This window comes from Ictidomys tridecemlineatus, chromosome 9 (genome assembly GCF_052094955.1).
Source record: "Ictidomys tridecemlineatus isolate mIctTri1 chromosome 9, mIctTri1.hap1, whole genome shotgun sequence".
Classification (NCBI taxonomy): Eukaryota; Metazoa; Chordata; class Mammalia; order Rodentia; family Sciuridae; genus Ictidomys; species Ictidomys tridecemlineatus.
The window spans coordinates 3,534,085-3,550,181 of record NC_135485.1 but is presented as its reverse complement, the minus strand read 5'-3'; the positions used below and the strand labels follow the sequence as shown (position 1 = coordinate 3,550,181).

General features: G+C 63.5%; 1 protein-coding gene and 1 long non-coding RNA gene across 4 annotated transcripts in view; one reads left to right on the top strand and one right to left on the bottom strand.

Moving 5' to 3' along the window:
• Nucleotides 1-16,097, top strand: part of Sorcs2 (sortilin related VPS10 domain containing receptor 2) — a 325,891-nt gene that overhangs the window by 258,540 nt on the left and 51,254 nt on the right. For all 3 annotated transcript variants that reach the window (XM_078020968.1, XM_040292139.2, XM_078020969.1), the window contains exons 4-5: nt 2,914-3,078; nt 12,699-12,772. In XM_078020968.1, the coding sequence (XP_077877094.1) occupies nt 2,914-3,078; nt 12,699-12,772 (239 nt within the window). The remainder of the gene's footprint in view (nt 1-2,913; nt 3,079-12,698; nt 12,773-16,097) is intronic.
• Nucleotides 5,895-14,193, bottom strand: LOC144366588 (uncharacterized). Its single transcript, XR_013425653.1, has 3 exons — nt 7,487-14,193; nt 6,398-6,590; nt 5,895-6,259 (listed from the first exon to the last, which is right to left on the bottom strand). It is a non-coding gene; the product is annotated as an uncharacterized LOC144366588 (long non-coding RNA).

The following is a 16,097-nucleotide window of genomic DNA, read 5'->3' as shown; positions in this document are numbered from 1 at the left end:
GAGCAGATGGTCATCCTGGGGCAGCCCCCTCCTGCAACATGAGTGGCCACCCAAACTTGCTGACCGTCCCAGCGGGACTCTCCGGGGCCAGGAGCAAGCACTGGGTGGGGGAGCTGTCCTTGCTCACCACAGCTCACTTGGCAGGGACGAGACCCTGGGAGGTGGGGGCGGAGGCTCTGTGTGGGTTTGCTTCCATGGTCTTCCCCTCTGGGCATCAGGGCCAAGTTCTCTGGACCCCACCGGAATTGGGTTTTCAACAGACAGGTGACTCGGTGACTCAGGGCGCCCTATCCTGGGGCCAGGGACCCTTTGGGCCTAAACTTGGTGAAGGGCGAAGGAGCCGAGTCCCGGGGTGAGATTCTGGAGGGAGTGGACGCTCTGAGGGGCCCGCAGCAGAGTCTGGCAGAGCCAGGGCCGTTTCTGCCCTTTGTCGGGCGTCTTCAGGTTTTGACTTTTTTTAGTGTGGAGAGTCACTGTGTGACGAGCGTCACCGCAGGCAGAATGGGACCTCGGCCCCACCTTTGGAGGAGGTGGTGGGAAGCCTGGTGGACCAGGGTGGTGACTCGTCAGCTCCTCAGGACACAGTGGCTCTGATAGCAGGTCCTAGCCAGGGTCCAGATGGGAACGGGCTGACACAGGCCAATCCCAGGGCAGAAGAGGGCATGGGGCTCCGGGTCAGACGCAGGGGGAGGGAGCCCGCACGGGCCCACAGGTGAGCCGCGGAGGAGGCGTGGCTCCAGCTGGGCAGGCGGTGTGACGCCCACAGGCGCTCGGCCACTTGGCCTCGGCTTCCCCGTCTGAGCAGGGGGGACGGCCGAGCCTCCCCAGCGGGCGCACCTGAGTGCACAGCAAAACACAGGACGCGCTGCCCCCCTTCCCGCGATGGCGGCGGGCCCCACATTGTCCAGCCTTTTCTGGGGCCCACACTACAAGTGGGCTGGCCGTCGTCAAATGAGCCTGTGGACTGTTTCTCTGGAGTGTTTGGCTTGGCCCCTCTGATTTCCAACGCCCAGCCGCGTGGGCCCCGGAACCTGGTGCAGGTACCATCTGTCTCCCCAGAATAGTAAGCAGTAAAAATACCCCCTTTAAAATAGAACCTGCTTCCCAACTCGGAGGAACGATCTGCCAGCCTCTGCCTGGCGGCTGGTTGGTGACTTCCTGGGCTCCTCAGCCCCCCCCACACCCCTGCTTGTTCTTCCAACTGTGAGGCCCAAAATAGCTCCGAGCTGGCGCCCGGCCAGCCGTTCTTTCCTTCCTCTCACCTCGGGGTCCCCCTGGCAGAGCCCTGGGCCTGCCGGGGGGATGGGCAGGGCAGACTCAGGCTGTGGTGCGGAGCCCACCCTGCGCAGCAGCCCTGGTGTGTACCGAGGTTCCCAGACCCATTTACGGGGTCTTAGCACCCACCTAGTGCCAGGCCCTGCGCACAGGGGAGGCAGGAGGCCCCCAGAATGCCTACGGTGCTGTCCGGGGGTGGACGTCTGCCCGCTGTGAGCAGCCGGGAGGGAGATAAAGAGAGGCGCGGGGCTGAGGGAGTGGGCCGCAGGGGCTGGCGGATGGAGTGGGCAGTGGGGTGAAGTTGCAGGGTGGACACCGAGTCCAGCCAGCAGGGGCCAGCCTCGCCCTGTCGGCCCCCCGTGCAGCCAGGTGTTGGACCCCAAGGCTCTGGGACCCGCCACACCTGGGGACCCTGGCAGCGTCACTTTGGACTGGATGTCCATGTCCTTCTTCCACCTCTGGGCCTGCCCGTCACCCGGGCGTGAGCAGTAGGCTGGCTGTCCCTTCCTGCCCCTCTGTGAGACCAAAGGGAGTCCCATGCAGCCCAGGGACGCCAGTGCCCCAGGACACAGTGAATGGAGGCCAGGGGTGGAGCTGCCCGGCTGCCCGCCCAGGTGCTGGCCACTCACAGGGCGTGTCCTGGCACCACAGAGCAGGCCTGCTGCGGCATCCCTGTAGGAGGCCTTGGAGAGCAGCGTGCTCCTGGTGCCTGGGCCCCAGCTAAGGGTGTCACCACCTGTCACTCCAGCCACTGCAGTGACGCACAGAGTGGAAATGGCAGGTGGAAGGACATGGACAGCCCCAGTCTGACTAAGCCACCAAAGCCCCAGCTGGGGCCCAGGCCTGCAGGCCACCTTGGGGGCCCATGTCTGCTAAGCCACGTGGACATGAGGGAATGTAGAGCAGGTGACAACCTCCATGTCCCCGGGCTCCCATGTGCTGTAGAACTGTCCTGTGGCCACCTCTCCACAGCCCCGCAGCTGGGAACTCCTGTCCCCTGGCCTGGAGGCTGACGTCCAGGGCACAGTGTGAGCAAGCCAGCTCCTCTGGAGGCTCACAGGACTGTCCACTCTCTGCTTTTCCTGGTGTCCTGGGCAGTCCATGGGCATCCAGGACTCAGAGGTTCACCCCTCTCATATCTGTGTCCATCTGGTCATCGTAGGAGGACACCGGTCATTGGCCTGGCCACCCTGACTCAGGAGGGTCTTGACTGAGCTCATAACCACATTGCCAATGGGGTCACGTTCCCAGGTGTGGGGTCAGGGCATGGGCGTCCTTCTAGGGGACACGCTGGACCCACCATGGCCCTCTTGCCATCAGAACCCGGCCCCCCTCAGCCCGTCAGAGCCTGGTCCTCGCCCCCGTCAGTGTCCCCTGTGTCCGTCACGCCCTCCCGTCCACCCCCGCCGCTCTGCTCCCTCCAGGCCCCCGGTCAGCTGTACCTAGTGACACGCCCGCCTGCTCGGCTCCCCCTGAGCTGGGCGTCTCATTTGTGGCAGAGGCCCACGGTCCAGCCTCAGTGTCGTGACAGGGCGGGCATCAGCGCGCCAAGGGCCAGCGCTGGGCACAGGGTGGGCACCAGTGTTCTGCCGTGGGGAGGCCACGCTGGCCGGAGGCTCACGCTGCCCTGTGTTGCAGATCATCCTGGTGAGCTCCTCGCTCAGCGACCGCGAGCAGAGCCTCTTCCTGAGCACCGACGAGGGCGCCACCTTCCAGAAGCAGCCGATCGCCTTCCTGGTGGAGACCCTCATCTTCCACCCCAAGGAGGAGGACAAGGTCCTCGCCTACACCAAAGAGAGCAAGGTAAGGGGGCACAGGGGCGTGCACAGTCCACGGGGCAGGGACACCTGCCGCAGGCCCATGGGTGGGGCACCCTATTGGATAAATGTCAGCTCAGAAGCACCCTCTGACTCAGTGGAACTCAGACACCTAGGCTGGTGCAGGAGGAACCTCCCAGGGTTGCGAGGCCCAGACTCTAGTCACAGGCGTGTGGCCCGTGTCGGCGTGGGGAGTGTCAGTAGGGGAGTGACAGCTGCCTGACTGTTGTGGGGACTAAGGAAGGTGGAGGTGAGCGGGCGCTGGGCACAGAGGCCTGGGGAGGGGTCAGTCGGTCACAGCTGGCCACCACATTGTTGCACTCTGTCTCTCCCCACACACTAGCCATTAGGGCCTTCCCTTACTTCCAGAATGCTCCGCACACCTCCTGTGCCAGGTCTTGCAGGCCCTTTCCCTCTGCCTGGGATGCGCATCCACCTTCACCAACAGGAGCCAGGTGTCCCGCATGGCAGGGCAGCATCCGCTCCTTGGGAGCCATGTCCTCCAGGCCCTGCCGGGAACCAGGGTGCCTCCCCACGTCAGGGAGCGTGGCAGGTGCCCAGCCCTTCACAGGACCTGGGAGCTGGCCCGGGGGTGGGAGAGCCCCTGCTGGTGAGGGCAGAGACGGCCCACCCAGCTCCTGGAGGCCATGCAGGGAGAGGTCACTGGGTGGGAAAGGCCCCAGAGGAGGAGCCAGGGATGGGGAGGAGGCCCTGGTCAGCTTCCTGCAGCCACTGTGACCAGTGACCAGAGGCTGTCTGGCTCAGCGTAACTGTGACAAAACCAGCCTCTCACAGTGTGAAGTCAGACTCACTGCACTGAAATCCAGGTGCCGCAGGGCATGCTCCTCTGGACTCCAGGGAGAACCTGGCCTGGCCTTTGCTGGTTCCCCAGGCTGCCAAGCTCCCCCTTCTAGCTGCGGATGCCACTCTCAGGGACAGCATCTTCAAACCTCCCTGCTCCGTCTGCACAACGCCCACTGTGTGTGCACGTGTGTGTGTGTGTGCGTGTGCGTGTGCACACGTGTGTGCAGGTGCGTGTGTGGGAGATATCTCCTGCCATCCCTCGTTCACATGGAGCCCCGTCCCCGGCAGCCTAAGGTCACATCTGCAAAGTCCCGTTTGCCCTGTAGGGTACAGTCCAGGTTCTAGGGATTAGGGCTTGGCTTTGGTGAAGCCACTTTTGGCTTCTTGTCATGCCCGAGTGCAGTCATGGGGAAGGTGGCAGGAGGGGCCTTGTCCTGGTTACAGTAACACAGCCCCCGCCAACTGTGGCTGGACGGTCAGGACAGGAGGAGTGTTGTCCCAGCCCCTCTCTTCCTTCCCACCAGTCTTCTGTTGGGGCCACTCGTGGGTGACTCAACCAGATATCAGAGAGAGGAAGTGCTGCCCCTGAACAGGCCAGGCCCCCACCAGAGAAAGGAGGAAGGGCAGCAGGGGTCTGGGGGGCAGGTGGAGGCCACTCAGGGCAGCAGCCTCCCTTTGCAACCTGTGCCCCCACCTGCCTGCCCTCTGGGGTCCTGTGGATGGAGGAAGGGAGAGAGGGAGGGTTGAATGGTGGGTGGGTGGGTGCGTGGATGGGTAGATGGACAGTTGGATGTGTGGATGGAAGAATGGGAGGATAGGTGGGTGGGTGGGTGGATGGACATTTGGATTGGTGGATGGACAGTTGGATGGGTGGATGGAAGGATGGGTAGATAGGTGAGTGGATGGGTAGATGGATGGATGGAGGGATGGAGGGATGGATAGATGGATAGATGGGTGGATGGAGGGATGGATGGATGGATGGAGGGATGGATAGATAGATGGGTGGATGGAGGGATGGATGGGTGGATGGAGGGATGGATGGATGGATAGATGGAGGGATGGAAGGATGACTGGATGGATGGGTGGGTGGATGGAAGGATGAGTGGTTGGGTGGGTGGATGGATGGAAGGATGAGTGGATGGATAGGTGGATGGATGGAAGGATGAGTGGTTGGGTGGGTGGATAGATGGGTGGATGGATGGGTGGATGGATGGATAGATGGAGGGATGGAAGGATGAGTGGATGGATGGGTGGATGGAGGGATAGGTGGATGGATGGAAGGATGAGTGGGTGGGTGGGTGGATGGATGGATAGATGGAGGGATGGAAGGATGAGTGGATGGATGGGTGGATGGATGAGTGGATGGATGGGTGGATGGATGGAAGGATGAGTGGGTGGGTGGGTGGATGGATATAGATTCATGAGTGGGTTGTGGTGGGAAGGTGGTAGACAGCTGGAGTACACCTGGATGAGGTGGTGAGTATGTGGGTGGATGGGTGGGTGGTGTAGCGTTGGCTGGGCGGGTGCATGGGTGTGAGTGGGAGGGAGATAGATGAATGAATGAACTGGTGGAGGTCGGTTAGATAAAAGACAGATGGCGGCCAGGGGGGATCAGCCAGGGCAGAGACCTGCTTAGAGAGGCTCCTGGCTGGACTGAGCCCAGCTGTCCGCAGGGCCTGGTCTCCTTGCCAAGGTCTGGAGTCCCACATCCCCTGGCCTTGGGGCCGCCTCTGCTCCCAGCACCTTGCTCGGCCGGCGTGTGCTTGTGGGTGTTAACAGCGCGACTTGGCCTCCCCGTAATCGGAGCCGAGCACAACCACGGAGACTCATTTTCCTGCGTCGCAATGGCTGTTTAATTCACGGGGCCCTGAAAAATTAATGGAGCTGAAATCTTGGCTCTTTTCTGTGAGTAAGGAAAGAAAAAGGGAGTAAAGAGGCTTCTTTCAGGTTGTAAAGGAACGAGAAATCGGTGGGAATTAATAACAATGACAGCAGGGCTTGAGGTATGGGGACTTTATGGGTTTTAAAGATCTCTAATTCCCAAGAAGCCGGCAGTGCCGGGGACAACGCCAGGCCTGGATGCCAACAATCTGGTGCACAGGCAGGTGCCTGCTGCCACATGCTGAGCGACACACCCGCCGGCCCAGTGGCTGCTTGTGGGCAGAGCCGTGGGCACCGGAGCTGGACGCACGCTGCTGGCTGGTCCAGCCTGTGGTGTGGCTGGGATCCGCTGGGCAGTGGGGTTGGTGGACGTGGCTCCTGGGCACAGGGTCTTGCTCCCCTGACTCTTCCTGGGCTCGCGCTCTCTTCACGATGGGCAGAGGCCCCCCGGGCACAGGCAGCCTCTGTGTGCTGGCTTGGACCTGTTGCACACGGTGTGGATCAAAGTGCGTCACACGCCGAGCCCAGAGTCAGCAGGGTGGGCAGGTGGGCACTGACGGGAGCCCCTTCCTCCCCCTCACTCTGGCTGACCCCACCTCCCACCCCTCTCAGAGCCTCACCGTGTCACTTTGATGGGGCCTGGACCGGTTTCCTTGGGGACAGCCCGATGTGGTCTTCTTGCCAGACTCGGGAAACTCGTGAGGCTGCTGGGGTCGGGGGTAGGCCTGGCCCGCCCTTCCTGGGCCAGCTCTCCGTGACGCTGTGGCCCTCAGGTGCTCCCTATGCTGGCGCCTTGGCCGCTTGTGGGCAGAGCTGTGGGCACGGGAGCCGGACACACTTAAGCTGGACTTTACACCTTGGGGTTTTCCCTCCCTCCCCAGCACCGAGATGTTGGTTTCCTTCCAGAAACTCAGAGGAGCCAGCACGGCTAGGGGTGGGCGGTCAGGGAGGACTCGCTGGGGGGCACTGCCCGGGGCTCAGGTGTATCCCTTCTAGGGCAGCTTCAGAGCATAAAGGGGACCATGGGGGAAGGGGGGACGAGAGGACACTTGTGCTCCAGCCCTGGCAGGGTCCGCGGGCATCCTGTCAAGCCAAGGCCAGCCGTGCAAAGGGGCAGCCCTTGTAATGCGGGGTGAGAGGCCAGACGTCTCGCTGGGCACTGACGGGTGGGCACCAGGCTGCTGGCAGGGACTCAGGGTCAGCAGAGTCTGCAGCTCTCTCTGACCCCAGCCTTCAGGACCCCGTAGCAACGCGACTTCTCCTGGGTGATAGAACAATTTTGCTCATTTCGCTCTGACCGCTGTCCTCTGCTGGGGCTCCGCAGGGGCAGGGTCTCACTCGGGGTGTTTGAGCAGAAAGGGGCTCCAGTGGGCAGCGGCGGGTGCTCTCTAAAGGTTGGTGGAGCGGATGGGCTTCAGTCTGGGCCCTCAAGGGTCTCCCAGGAGCTGCAGCCTGGGCACCCGGGACCTCCAGCCTCTGCCTGTCAGGAAGGTGGGCAGCAGCAGCCCTGGACTTCCAATGTCATGAACGCAGGCCTGGGCTGAGACCAGGCAGCCCACGTGGCCACTGCCCCTGCCCTGCAGCCCAGCCAGACTCGGCCCAGAGCCAGCCCCACTCACCCCACGGCCTCTCCCCTCCCCTGCTGCCCCCAGAGAAGCCCAGGGCAGGAAAGGCCTCATCCCACTGTGGCATCGTGGGGGGTCCCCAACCTGGTCTCCAACGAGAAGGGAGTCCAAGCGCTGTGCAGGGTGACGGGGTCCGAGTGCCACCAGCCATGTCCGGCCACCGGGAGCGCCCGGGCCTCTGTGTGCACCGCTTGCCGACCCTATCCTCTCTGCCCTCCGCCTTCTGGCCTCCACACGGCAGGTGCCGCCACACTGCACCTCCTGCTTCCTGCGCCCCGCGGACGGGAGCTGTGCAGTGGGGCTGTGGGGACTGCGATGTCCCCGGGGCTTATCCCTGTTTATTGCTGGTGTTTGCCGTCTATTAAGCAGAAAGTTCTATTTCTGAAGCAGTGGACGGTGGATTGTGAAATCATCTCCCGTGAGACTGAATTGCTCCACGAAGTCCCTGGGGGGCATCAGATACAGGAGCAAAGGCGGTGACGACAGTGACGATGGCTTCGTTGACACGGAGGCTCTGTCACGGGCTCCCAGGGACGATGCTGTGGACTGGTACTTGGTCCACCGACTGCGGCTGTGAGCAAGGCTCTCCTGGTTTACAGATGGGTAAACCGAGGCACAAAGGGCCTGAGTCATGCAGCCGACCAGAGGGCGGGCTCGGGTGACCGGTCACCTTCCTGGGCTGCTCAGCCACTGATCCCTCTGTGAACAGGTCTGCCGGGCGGAGACCACTACTCCACCTTGGGCAGCGGCCTGTTTCCCTGAGCCTCGGGTTCTGCATCCGCAGAGAGGGAGCCGTGCTCTGTGCACGTGCGTGGGTGTGTGCGTGCGCGTGCGTGGGTGTGTGCATGGGGGTGTGTGTGCGTGTGTGTGTGTGTGTGCGCACATGTGTGTGCGTGTCCATGTGCATGTGTGGGTGTGTGTGTTAAATGAGGAGCAGGTGACACATGTGCCTCAGCTCCTGGCCCCTCATGACCAGGGCTGCTGCCAGGTGCTCACAGGCCCAGACAGATGAGGACGTCCCCTGCCTGCTGTGGATATTGGCTGAGCTCTGCCTCGGACGGGCCTGTTTGAAGGGACACAGGGGCTCCATGTCCTCGTGACACTTACGCCCTCTAAGTGCCAAAGGTGGTGGTTTCTCATCCCATGCCCCGAGCAGGGGTCAGCGCACAGAGGCCTGCCGCCTGTCCTCGCGATGGCCAGTAGCCACCCACTGGCCTGTGTGCCGCCTCTGGCCACCGCGCTCTTCCCAGAGTGAGATGGGTGACTGGTCTAGAGACAGCTCGGCCGGCAAGGCTGGCCCTTCACAGAGCAGGCTATGAGCTCCTGCCCTGGAGCCAAACGTGTCCACTCACCCAGAAAACACCCGTGCACCTGGCCCCGAAGGCCCAGGCTCAGCTCTGTTTCCAGGGTGAGCAGAGCAGTGTGGAGCATGGGCAACGTGCCATGTGCAGAGAAGTGGGAAATGAAAGGCCCCTCCTGGAAGAGGGCTTCCGAGGGGCGTGCTCTGACAGACCCAGACCCTGTGGCCACTCAGCCTGTCCCTGGGAGGGGCCAGGACTGCAGAGGACCAGGTGCTGGTGGCGCTCGTGCCAGGACTATGTCCTCCAAGGTCCGTGTGCTGAGCCCTGACCCCAGGACCTTGGTATGTGACTGGGTGTGGACCTCTTCACAGAGGTTGGTAAGGTAAAGCAAGGTCACTAGTGGGGAGCTTCATCCTGTCTGGGTGGCATCCTCATGAGAAGGGGAGACCAGGACACAGAGACACAGAGGGACCACCATGTGCAGACCCGGGGGAGGCTGCATCCACCCACCCAGGAGGGAGGAGCCTGCCCTACCCACTTCTTGACTGTGGACTTCTGGCCTCCAGGACTGGGAGCGACTGTGTTGTTTGAGCCCAGCTCTGGGCTCTGTGGCACGGTGCTATGGCCGCCCCCTCAGACTGGCAGCGCAGCAGTGCAGGGAGCAGCCAGACGGAAGCCTGGCCGTGGGGAGGCACCTGCATGCTCGGGGACCCGGCTGCTTCCTTGTGGTCTCTCCCTCCATCAGAGGGGGGTTCCGTGGAAAGGTGCCCCGGCAGCCACTCAGCACCTGGACGACAGACCAGAGCGTCGGGTGGGGAGGAGGCTCCGCTGAAGGGCTAGGGTTACCTGGGTGGCGGAGAGAGAAAGGATGCTGTCCCAGGCAGAGGGATCACACGTGCAAAGGCCCAGAGGCCACCATGTGGGGCAGCAACTGGTTAGCATGGACAGCTGGGCGCAGGCAGGGTGAGTGTGTAAGAAAGCCTCCATTGGGCACTCTGGGGGCCACAGAGGGTTAGCTGGGCAATGACTTAGCCGCTCGGGAGGAAAGTCCTACGGCCATGGCTATTTTCTGCATGTGGCTCCAGGGTTAAAGAAGCAGGACTTTGATTCCAGTGTCATTACCAGGGCAAAAGCACTCAGTTAGCACAGGCTGGAAGGGCTGCCTCCCCAGGAGCTTATGGTGAGGTCCTGGGGGGAGCAGCCTCCCTGAAGTGGGGCCTCTCCCCTGCCTCCGTCCTGGAGGATGCGTCTGGTTGTTGGAATGCACTGGAGGCAGCTGGAGTCTGTGCCTCTTGAGGCCCGCACTGGGGCTCTGCTCCCTACTCGCAGGGGGCACGGAGGCAGGGACCCCAGAGCCACGGTGTGCAGGGAAGAGGCCGGTGCACATGTCCTGCATCAGCACCCACTTCCTTCCCACGGGTGGCCTGCCCGTGTCCTGCTGCGGGGGCTCCAGGACCCTCTGCTGGGCTGGGCTCTTCTGGCTCCCCTCCAGGTGTGGCCTTTCCCAGCTCCCTGGTCAACGGCCCACTCAGCCTCCGCCGAGCAGGGAGCGAGGAGAGGGCAGGGTCTGGTCAGTTCTTGTCTGAATTCCTAAGTGAACCCAGCTGAAGAGCAGTGAGGCCTGGGACAGGGGTGCTGTCCACCTGGTTCTGCTCCAGGGAAGGGGGCTGGGGCCGGGGCACCTCTGAGATTTGGTGAATCTGAGGTGGGTGGGGAGGTCATTTACTGAGAACAGAGGGGGAACAGCAGGGGGGTGGGGGAGGCAGCCTCCCTGGGGACAAGAGCCCTGCAGGCCCGGAGAGCAGGGAGAGCGCGGAGCCTACGGGGCCGAGGGGGTTGAGAGTCGCGGGAGAAGGGTGGATGGGCGGAGCGCAGGTGGGCCTGGCCCTGGCCCTGTGCACCGTGGATGGGAAGTCCCTCCGCTGGCTCCTGGACTGCGGTCAGTCGGTGGGGCCGCGCTTTTGCAGCTGCTGGGTCAGCTGTGGACCCACAGACACACCCTGCCCCTGGGGGCTTTCTGGATGGGGGCAGAAACACCAGCTCAGGGAGGCCAACCCTGTGGCCACTCAGCCTGTCCCTGGAGAGGAGAGCAGGGGTCAGCCCCAGGCTCCTGCCTCTGGGTGGGGGAAGAATCCCGAATGGGCTGGAACCGACATGTCACAGGCAGAGTCACCAGAAACCAGGCTGAGAGGGACCAGGGGCCCTGAGTGGGGTGGAGGGACACAGGACACCTGCAGACCAGAAGCCGAGGCCCAGAGACACGGTGCCAGCATCAGCACAGTGACACACTCCAGGGCCTCCCAGGACTCAGGACGAGGGCCCAGCAGGAAAAGGCGCTGGGGGCAGGTCCAGCCCTTGCTGTACCAGGCCACGGCCTCTGAGCTAGTGGCCAGAGAAGGGCGTTAGGCCAAGCCTCGAAGGCTGACTGGCTCAGGGTCCTCTTGGCATCCCTGTGTGACCTCCGTCCCCCAGGGCGGGCAGGACACCTGTCAGAGGGTCTCCAGGGTAGAAGGGCAGGAGAAGTGGGGAGCGCCATCTTGGCTTCACAACCTGCAAGACGGGGGCAGGGGACAGGGCCTGCCTGCTTCTGCTGACCCCTCAGTTTCCCAGAGCGGCTGTGTTTGGGGTAGCCCTTACTGGAGCCCACCTCCAGTTTTCCACTTGGAACATGGAGCACCTGTGTCCCCTCTGTGGGGTGGCGCTCCCCACCATGCCACCCTGAGACCTGGCTTCCTCCTCCAGGAGGGTCTAGGTTCCTCTCAGGACTGTCACCCTGAGGGGGGAAGGACCTGCCCACGGGCGGCCCTCGGGGGAGCAGCTCTGGGTCTCGTCCTGTGGCCCTGCCGCTCACACTTGCTCTCTAAAGCTCACACTGGTACCACCAGGGTCTCCACCAGGGTCCCAAGGACCAGCCGTCCCCATCCCTGCCCCCAGGGCACGGAACCGAGGACCGTGTCACTTCCTTGCCCCTTCCACTCCTCCCAGGGCCTGCCCCATCCCTAAACAGGCCTCTCTGCCCTTTGCCTCCCGTCCGCCAGGCCAGGACAGAGGACTCCCTGCCTCCAGCCCCGGCCATGCCTCCCGGCCACGCCCTCCCACCCTGGTCTCACCCGCCTCAGCTGGGGGTGTTCGGCAGGGGCTGCAAAATCTGCAGGGTCCAGTGGGACGTGGGGAGGCCTGGACATGCAGGACACGCCGTCCCCCCTGTAGGCCTCTCCTGGCTTGGTGCTCTCCATGAGTGTTGAACCTCGGGCTCCCTCGCATGCCCGACATCTGCAGAGCAAGGCCCAACCGGGGGGCTGCCCCGTGACTGGTGCTCAGGGCACCCAGCCATGACCTCCTGGGGTAGAGGCCAGCAGTGGTCACTAGGAGGAGACAGGAGCTGAGAATCTGTCCCCTGTAGAAGCAGGGCCTTGGCTGGGAGGCCTAGCACGTGCCCTGCCATCCATCAGCCTGACCCCTCAAGTTCAAATACCATGTGAGGATCAAGTCCACAGCAGGAGAACGTCGCGCCATCCATCCTGCAGGGTGGAGACGCCTGGACCAGGCCAGCAGCCTGCACAGAGCCCCAGCCCTGGGTCCCCTCCAGGCCCTGACCTCCTCCCACTCCTGCAGCCCTGGGCGCTGGCAGCGCGTCCCTCCACATGCCTTCCCCTCCCCCTCTGTAATTTCTCTGTTTCTACCTCCTCCTGCCCCCTCCCTCTTCTGTGGGTGCTGTCAACTCTCTCCTTGGTCAGTGGTCAGTGCAGCTCCTCTGGGAGGGCTCCTGGGTTTCCACCTGGGGTCCTCACCCCTGGCTCCTGCAGGTGGCCTGGGCAGGAGCTGCTCTGTGTGGGGGCTGTCCCCACCCCCGTGCACACTTCCTGTGTCTGCAGGATAGAGCCAACAGCACAGGAGCATCCTGCGGGCCACTCTCAGGCCGGCTGTCCCCACCCTGTCCCCGGCTCATTTCTGACATCAAGACCAAACTGTGATTTCTCTGTTTCTGCCTGAAGCTCTACGTGTCATCTGACCTGGGGAAGAAGTGGACGCTTCTGCAAGAGCGCGTGACCAAAGACCATGTGTTCTGGTGAGAGCCCTGTCCCCTGGGGCCCCTGCCCTGTCCCCACTGCACCTCCTCACCTGGGGGGCCTCCTGACCTCTGCTCCTGAGGGCAATGTGGCCCCGCTACAGGCCCAGGGTCTGGCGTCCCTTGAGTCCTCTTTGCACCTGTGAACCAGCTGCCCAGCTCTGTGTGCCTGGGTGTCTCCCAGGCCCTGGTTGTCCCCAGTGGAGAGGGTTATGATGTGCAGGGCCCTGGCCCAGTGCCGACACCCGTGGGCACCGCCTGGCTCCTCCTCCTGACCATGCTAACTCAGCCTCTGGGCCTGCGGGCCGCTGGGCCCCTGCGCCTGGGCCCCAAACTCCTGCCCGCCAGGTGCCTGGGCCCACCGCCCAGCTAGTGGCCCTGCTCGGCCTCTGTGGGGTGCCTAGGAGCCAGGTCAGCATGCAGACCTGACCCAGAGGCGTGCCCACCCTGGCCTGCTGAAGAGCCACATAGGGGCAGGGGACAGGGGACCTGCATTCAGGGCTCCAGCTGGCGAAGGCATTAGCTCCTGAGCTGCTCAGGGCCTCCGGGGCTCAGCCTGGGTTCTTCGCCCCAGCGAGGCTGCCCTGACGCTCTGGGAGGGTCTGCTGGAGGCAGAGCAGGCGTGGGCAGAACCAGCACTCACCCAGTCCAGGCAGCTGACGGGAGCCGGTGCCCTCCTCCAGCCACGGCCACAGGCCCACGTGCTCTCCTGATCCGACGCCTGTTGAGATGCACAGTCACCTCACGTAGTCCCGCGTGTGGCTCTGCTGTGTGTGTGTGTGTGTACATCTCTGTGCATGTCTGTGCATACGTGTGTCTGTGTGTGGTGTGTGTGCACATGTGTATATGTGCATCTGTGTGTACATGTGTGTGGTGTGTGTGCAAATGTGTGGGCATCTGTGTGCGTGTCTGTGCATGTCTATGCGTGCATGTGTGCCTGTGTGTGGTGTATGCACATGTGTACATGTGCATGTGTGTGCACCTGTGTATGCATCTGTGTGTGTGTGGGTGTGCGTGTGCTCTCATGCCCCTCCTAGGCTCATACGTGCCCTGGCCTCCCAGCCAGGCCCGTCCTGTCCCCAGCACAGAGCCCCGTGGAGCGTCCCCTTCCCTCCTGCCCTGTTGGTGGCTTCATGCTGATGGCAGCGGTGGAGACTCGCTTCCTGGCCTGCCGAGGGCTGAACGGGTCGGGCTCCTGCCTTGGTGCCCTTTGCTCTCTGGGGAGGTGACGCTGCCTGTCCATGCTGCCCAGGGGAGGGCCTGGTTCCACCTCAGAAACCAGGGCTGGGCCATCAGTCACTGGCCTTGTCACTGAGAGCAGCTCTTAGGAGCCAGAGCAGCTGTAGGAGGGCCCTGAGGGTGCGCAGGAGGGGGACCAGGGTCAGGAAGTAGGATTCTGAGCCACACCCTCCTGGGAAGCTGGCTCTGCAGCCCTGGGACCAGCCCTGGCCTGGCTCGCAGAGACCTCTGGCCAGAGAGAGGAAGTGGCCCTCAGACGCTGGAAGGGAAATCGGCGACACTTCAAACAGGCTCTGATCTCGGGCAAATCAAAGTGTCCTTCCCCAGGTTTCTCAGGTGGCTCAGGGTGACAGCCAATCACGCCAGGCGCTGGGCGCAGGCCGGGGACCTCTGCTGGAGTGACAGGCATGCAGCCCCCTGTTGGCCTGGGGAATAACTGTTTTGACAGCTGTTCCAAGGGCTCTTTGTCCTTGAACTGAGGGGAATCAGCGAGGCCCCGCGTTCTGCCTCAAGCCCAGGCTGTTAGCGCTTTGTGAGGTGCACACTAGCGAGCTCGAGGGCACCGTGTGGACACAGCCCTCTGCCTCTGGCCCTCACCCTCCCTCGCCTCCCGGCTCTCCTGGAATGAAACCGTCATAGTGGCCGCCAGCAGCTGCCCTGTGACCATCCACCAGGCCCTGGACCAAGGTCTGAGAGCATCCTCCTGGGAGTCCCCTGCACAGCCCCATCGTCCTCCCCTCCAGTTACAGAGGGGAAACTGGCTCAGGGAGACCAGGGCACCATCCTAGTCACGATGCCCTCGGGAGCGGCCACGGACCTTGGGTGTGATTGACCATGGCCAGTGGTCACAGCTCTGACTCCTCTGCTGCGAGGTCACCACAGCCCCTCACCAGATGCTTCTGTCTTCTCCCTCCTTGTCCCCAAGCTCACTCAGGGACAGGCTCGGCCTTCCTCTTCCTCAGCCCCAGTGCTGGCCCAGGTGGGGACAGAGCGCCTCTGTCAGCAGAAAGAGGAAGTGGCAGGAGGGGGCGTCCCAGGGCTGCGTCTGGGGCGTCTGGAGGGGGCTCTTGCAGCTCCTGCCCTCTCCGAGGCCGCTGCCCAGGAGCCATCTGTTCTAACAATGCTGCAGGACCAGGCCGGGGACCTTCCTAAGTTCCGTCTTCAGGCACCTCGATGACGAGAGGGCCGCCAGGCCATGCCTGTTCCCTGAGCCAGCCGGACTCTGCCTGGGCCTTGTTCACAGCCAAGGGTCCTGGGTACAGGCCTCAGGGCCGCTGTCACTGGACTGTGGAGACGGACGCGGGAGGGAGGGAAAGAGGAAGCGCCCGAATCAGCACAGGGGACGCCAGAGAGCAGGAGTGTCCCCGCCCCCCTCGACAGTGGTGGCCAGACTGAGGCGGAGCTCCCACCTGCCACCGAGGACTCTGCTGGGGAACCCTGTCTCCTAGACTCAGAAGAGATGTGGGAGGAGCCTCCCTTCTGGGCCCAGGACTGCCTGCTCACGGCAGCCCCGAGCACCCCGCCTGCACATGCAGCGTCCCCCGGGGCCAGGGGACGGTGCTGGCTCTCCTGGGCTTGGAATCCCGAGGACTCCAGGGTGCCCACCAGCTGCCATCGCAGCACCACATCCTGCCCGTCAGACCCACGGGGGGCCCTCCCTGTGCACCTGGCTCCACTCAGGCCACCAGGTTGCCCCTGCTCCCTGGAGAGGTGGAGCCACGGGTCGGTGGTGCCACGCAGGCTGGGAGCAGCTGAGGTCTGAAGGGACGGCCACCTGGGCTACCAGTGACGGGAAGGGGCTGCCAGGGACGGCTCTCTGTGGGGACAGGTCTGTCTCAGGGGCCGTGGGAGTGCTGCAGGGAAGGGAGCGACGGCCAGGAAGTGACCTCAGTTTGTCTTGGGCACGTGTCTTGAGAGCGGGGGTGGCGGGTGGAAGGGGTTTGCGCAGTGGGGCTGGCTGGACATCCAGGGCCAGCAGGACCGCGGCTCAGGCTCGATTTTCCTGGGGGTCTTGGGAGGCAGAGGCTGAAGCGGGAGTGTGCACACAGCAGCCACCGAGGAGCTCAGTGTGGGAAACGCGGGCCTG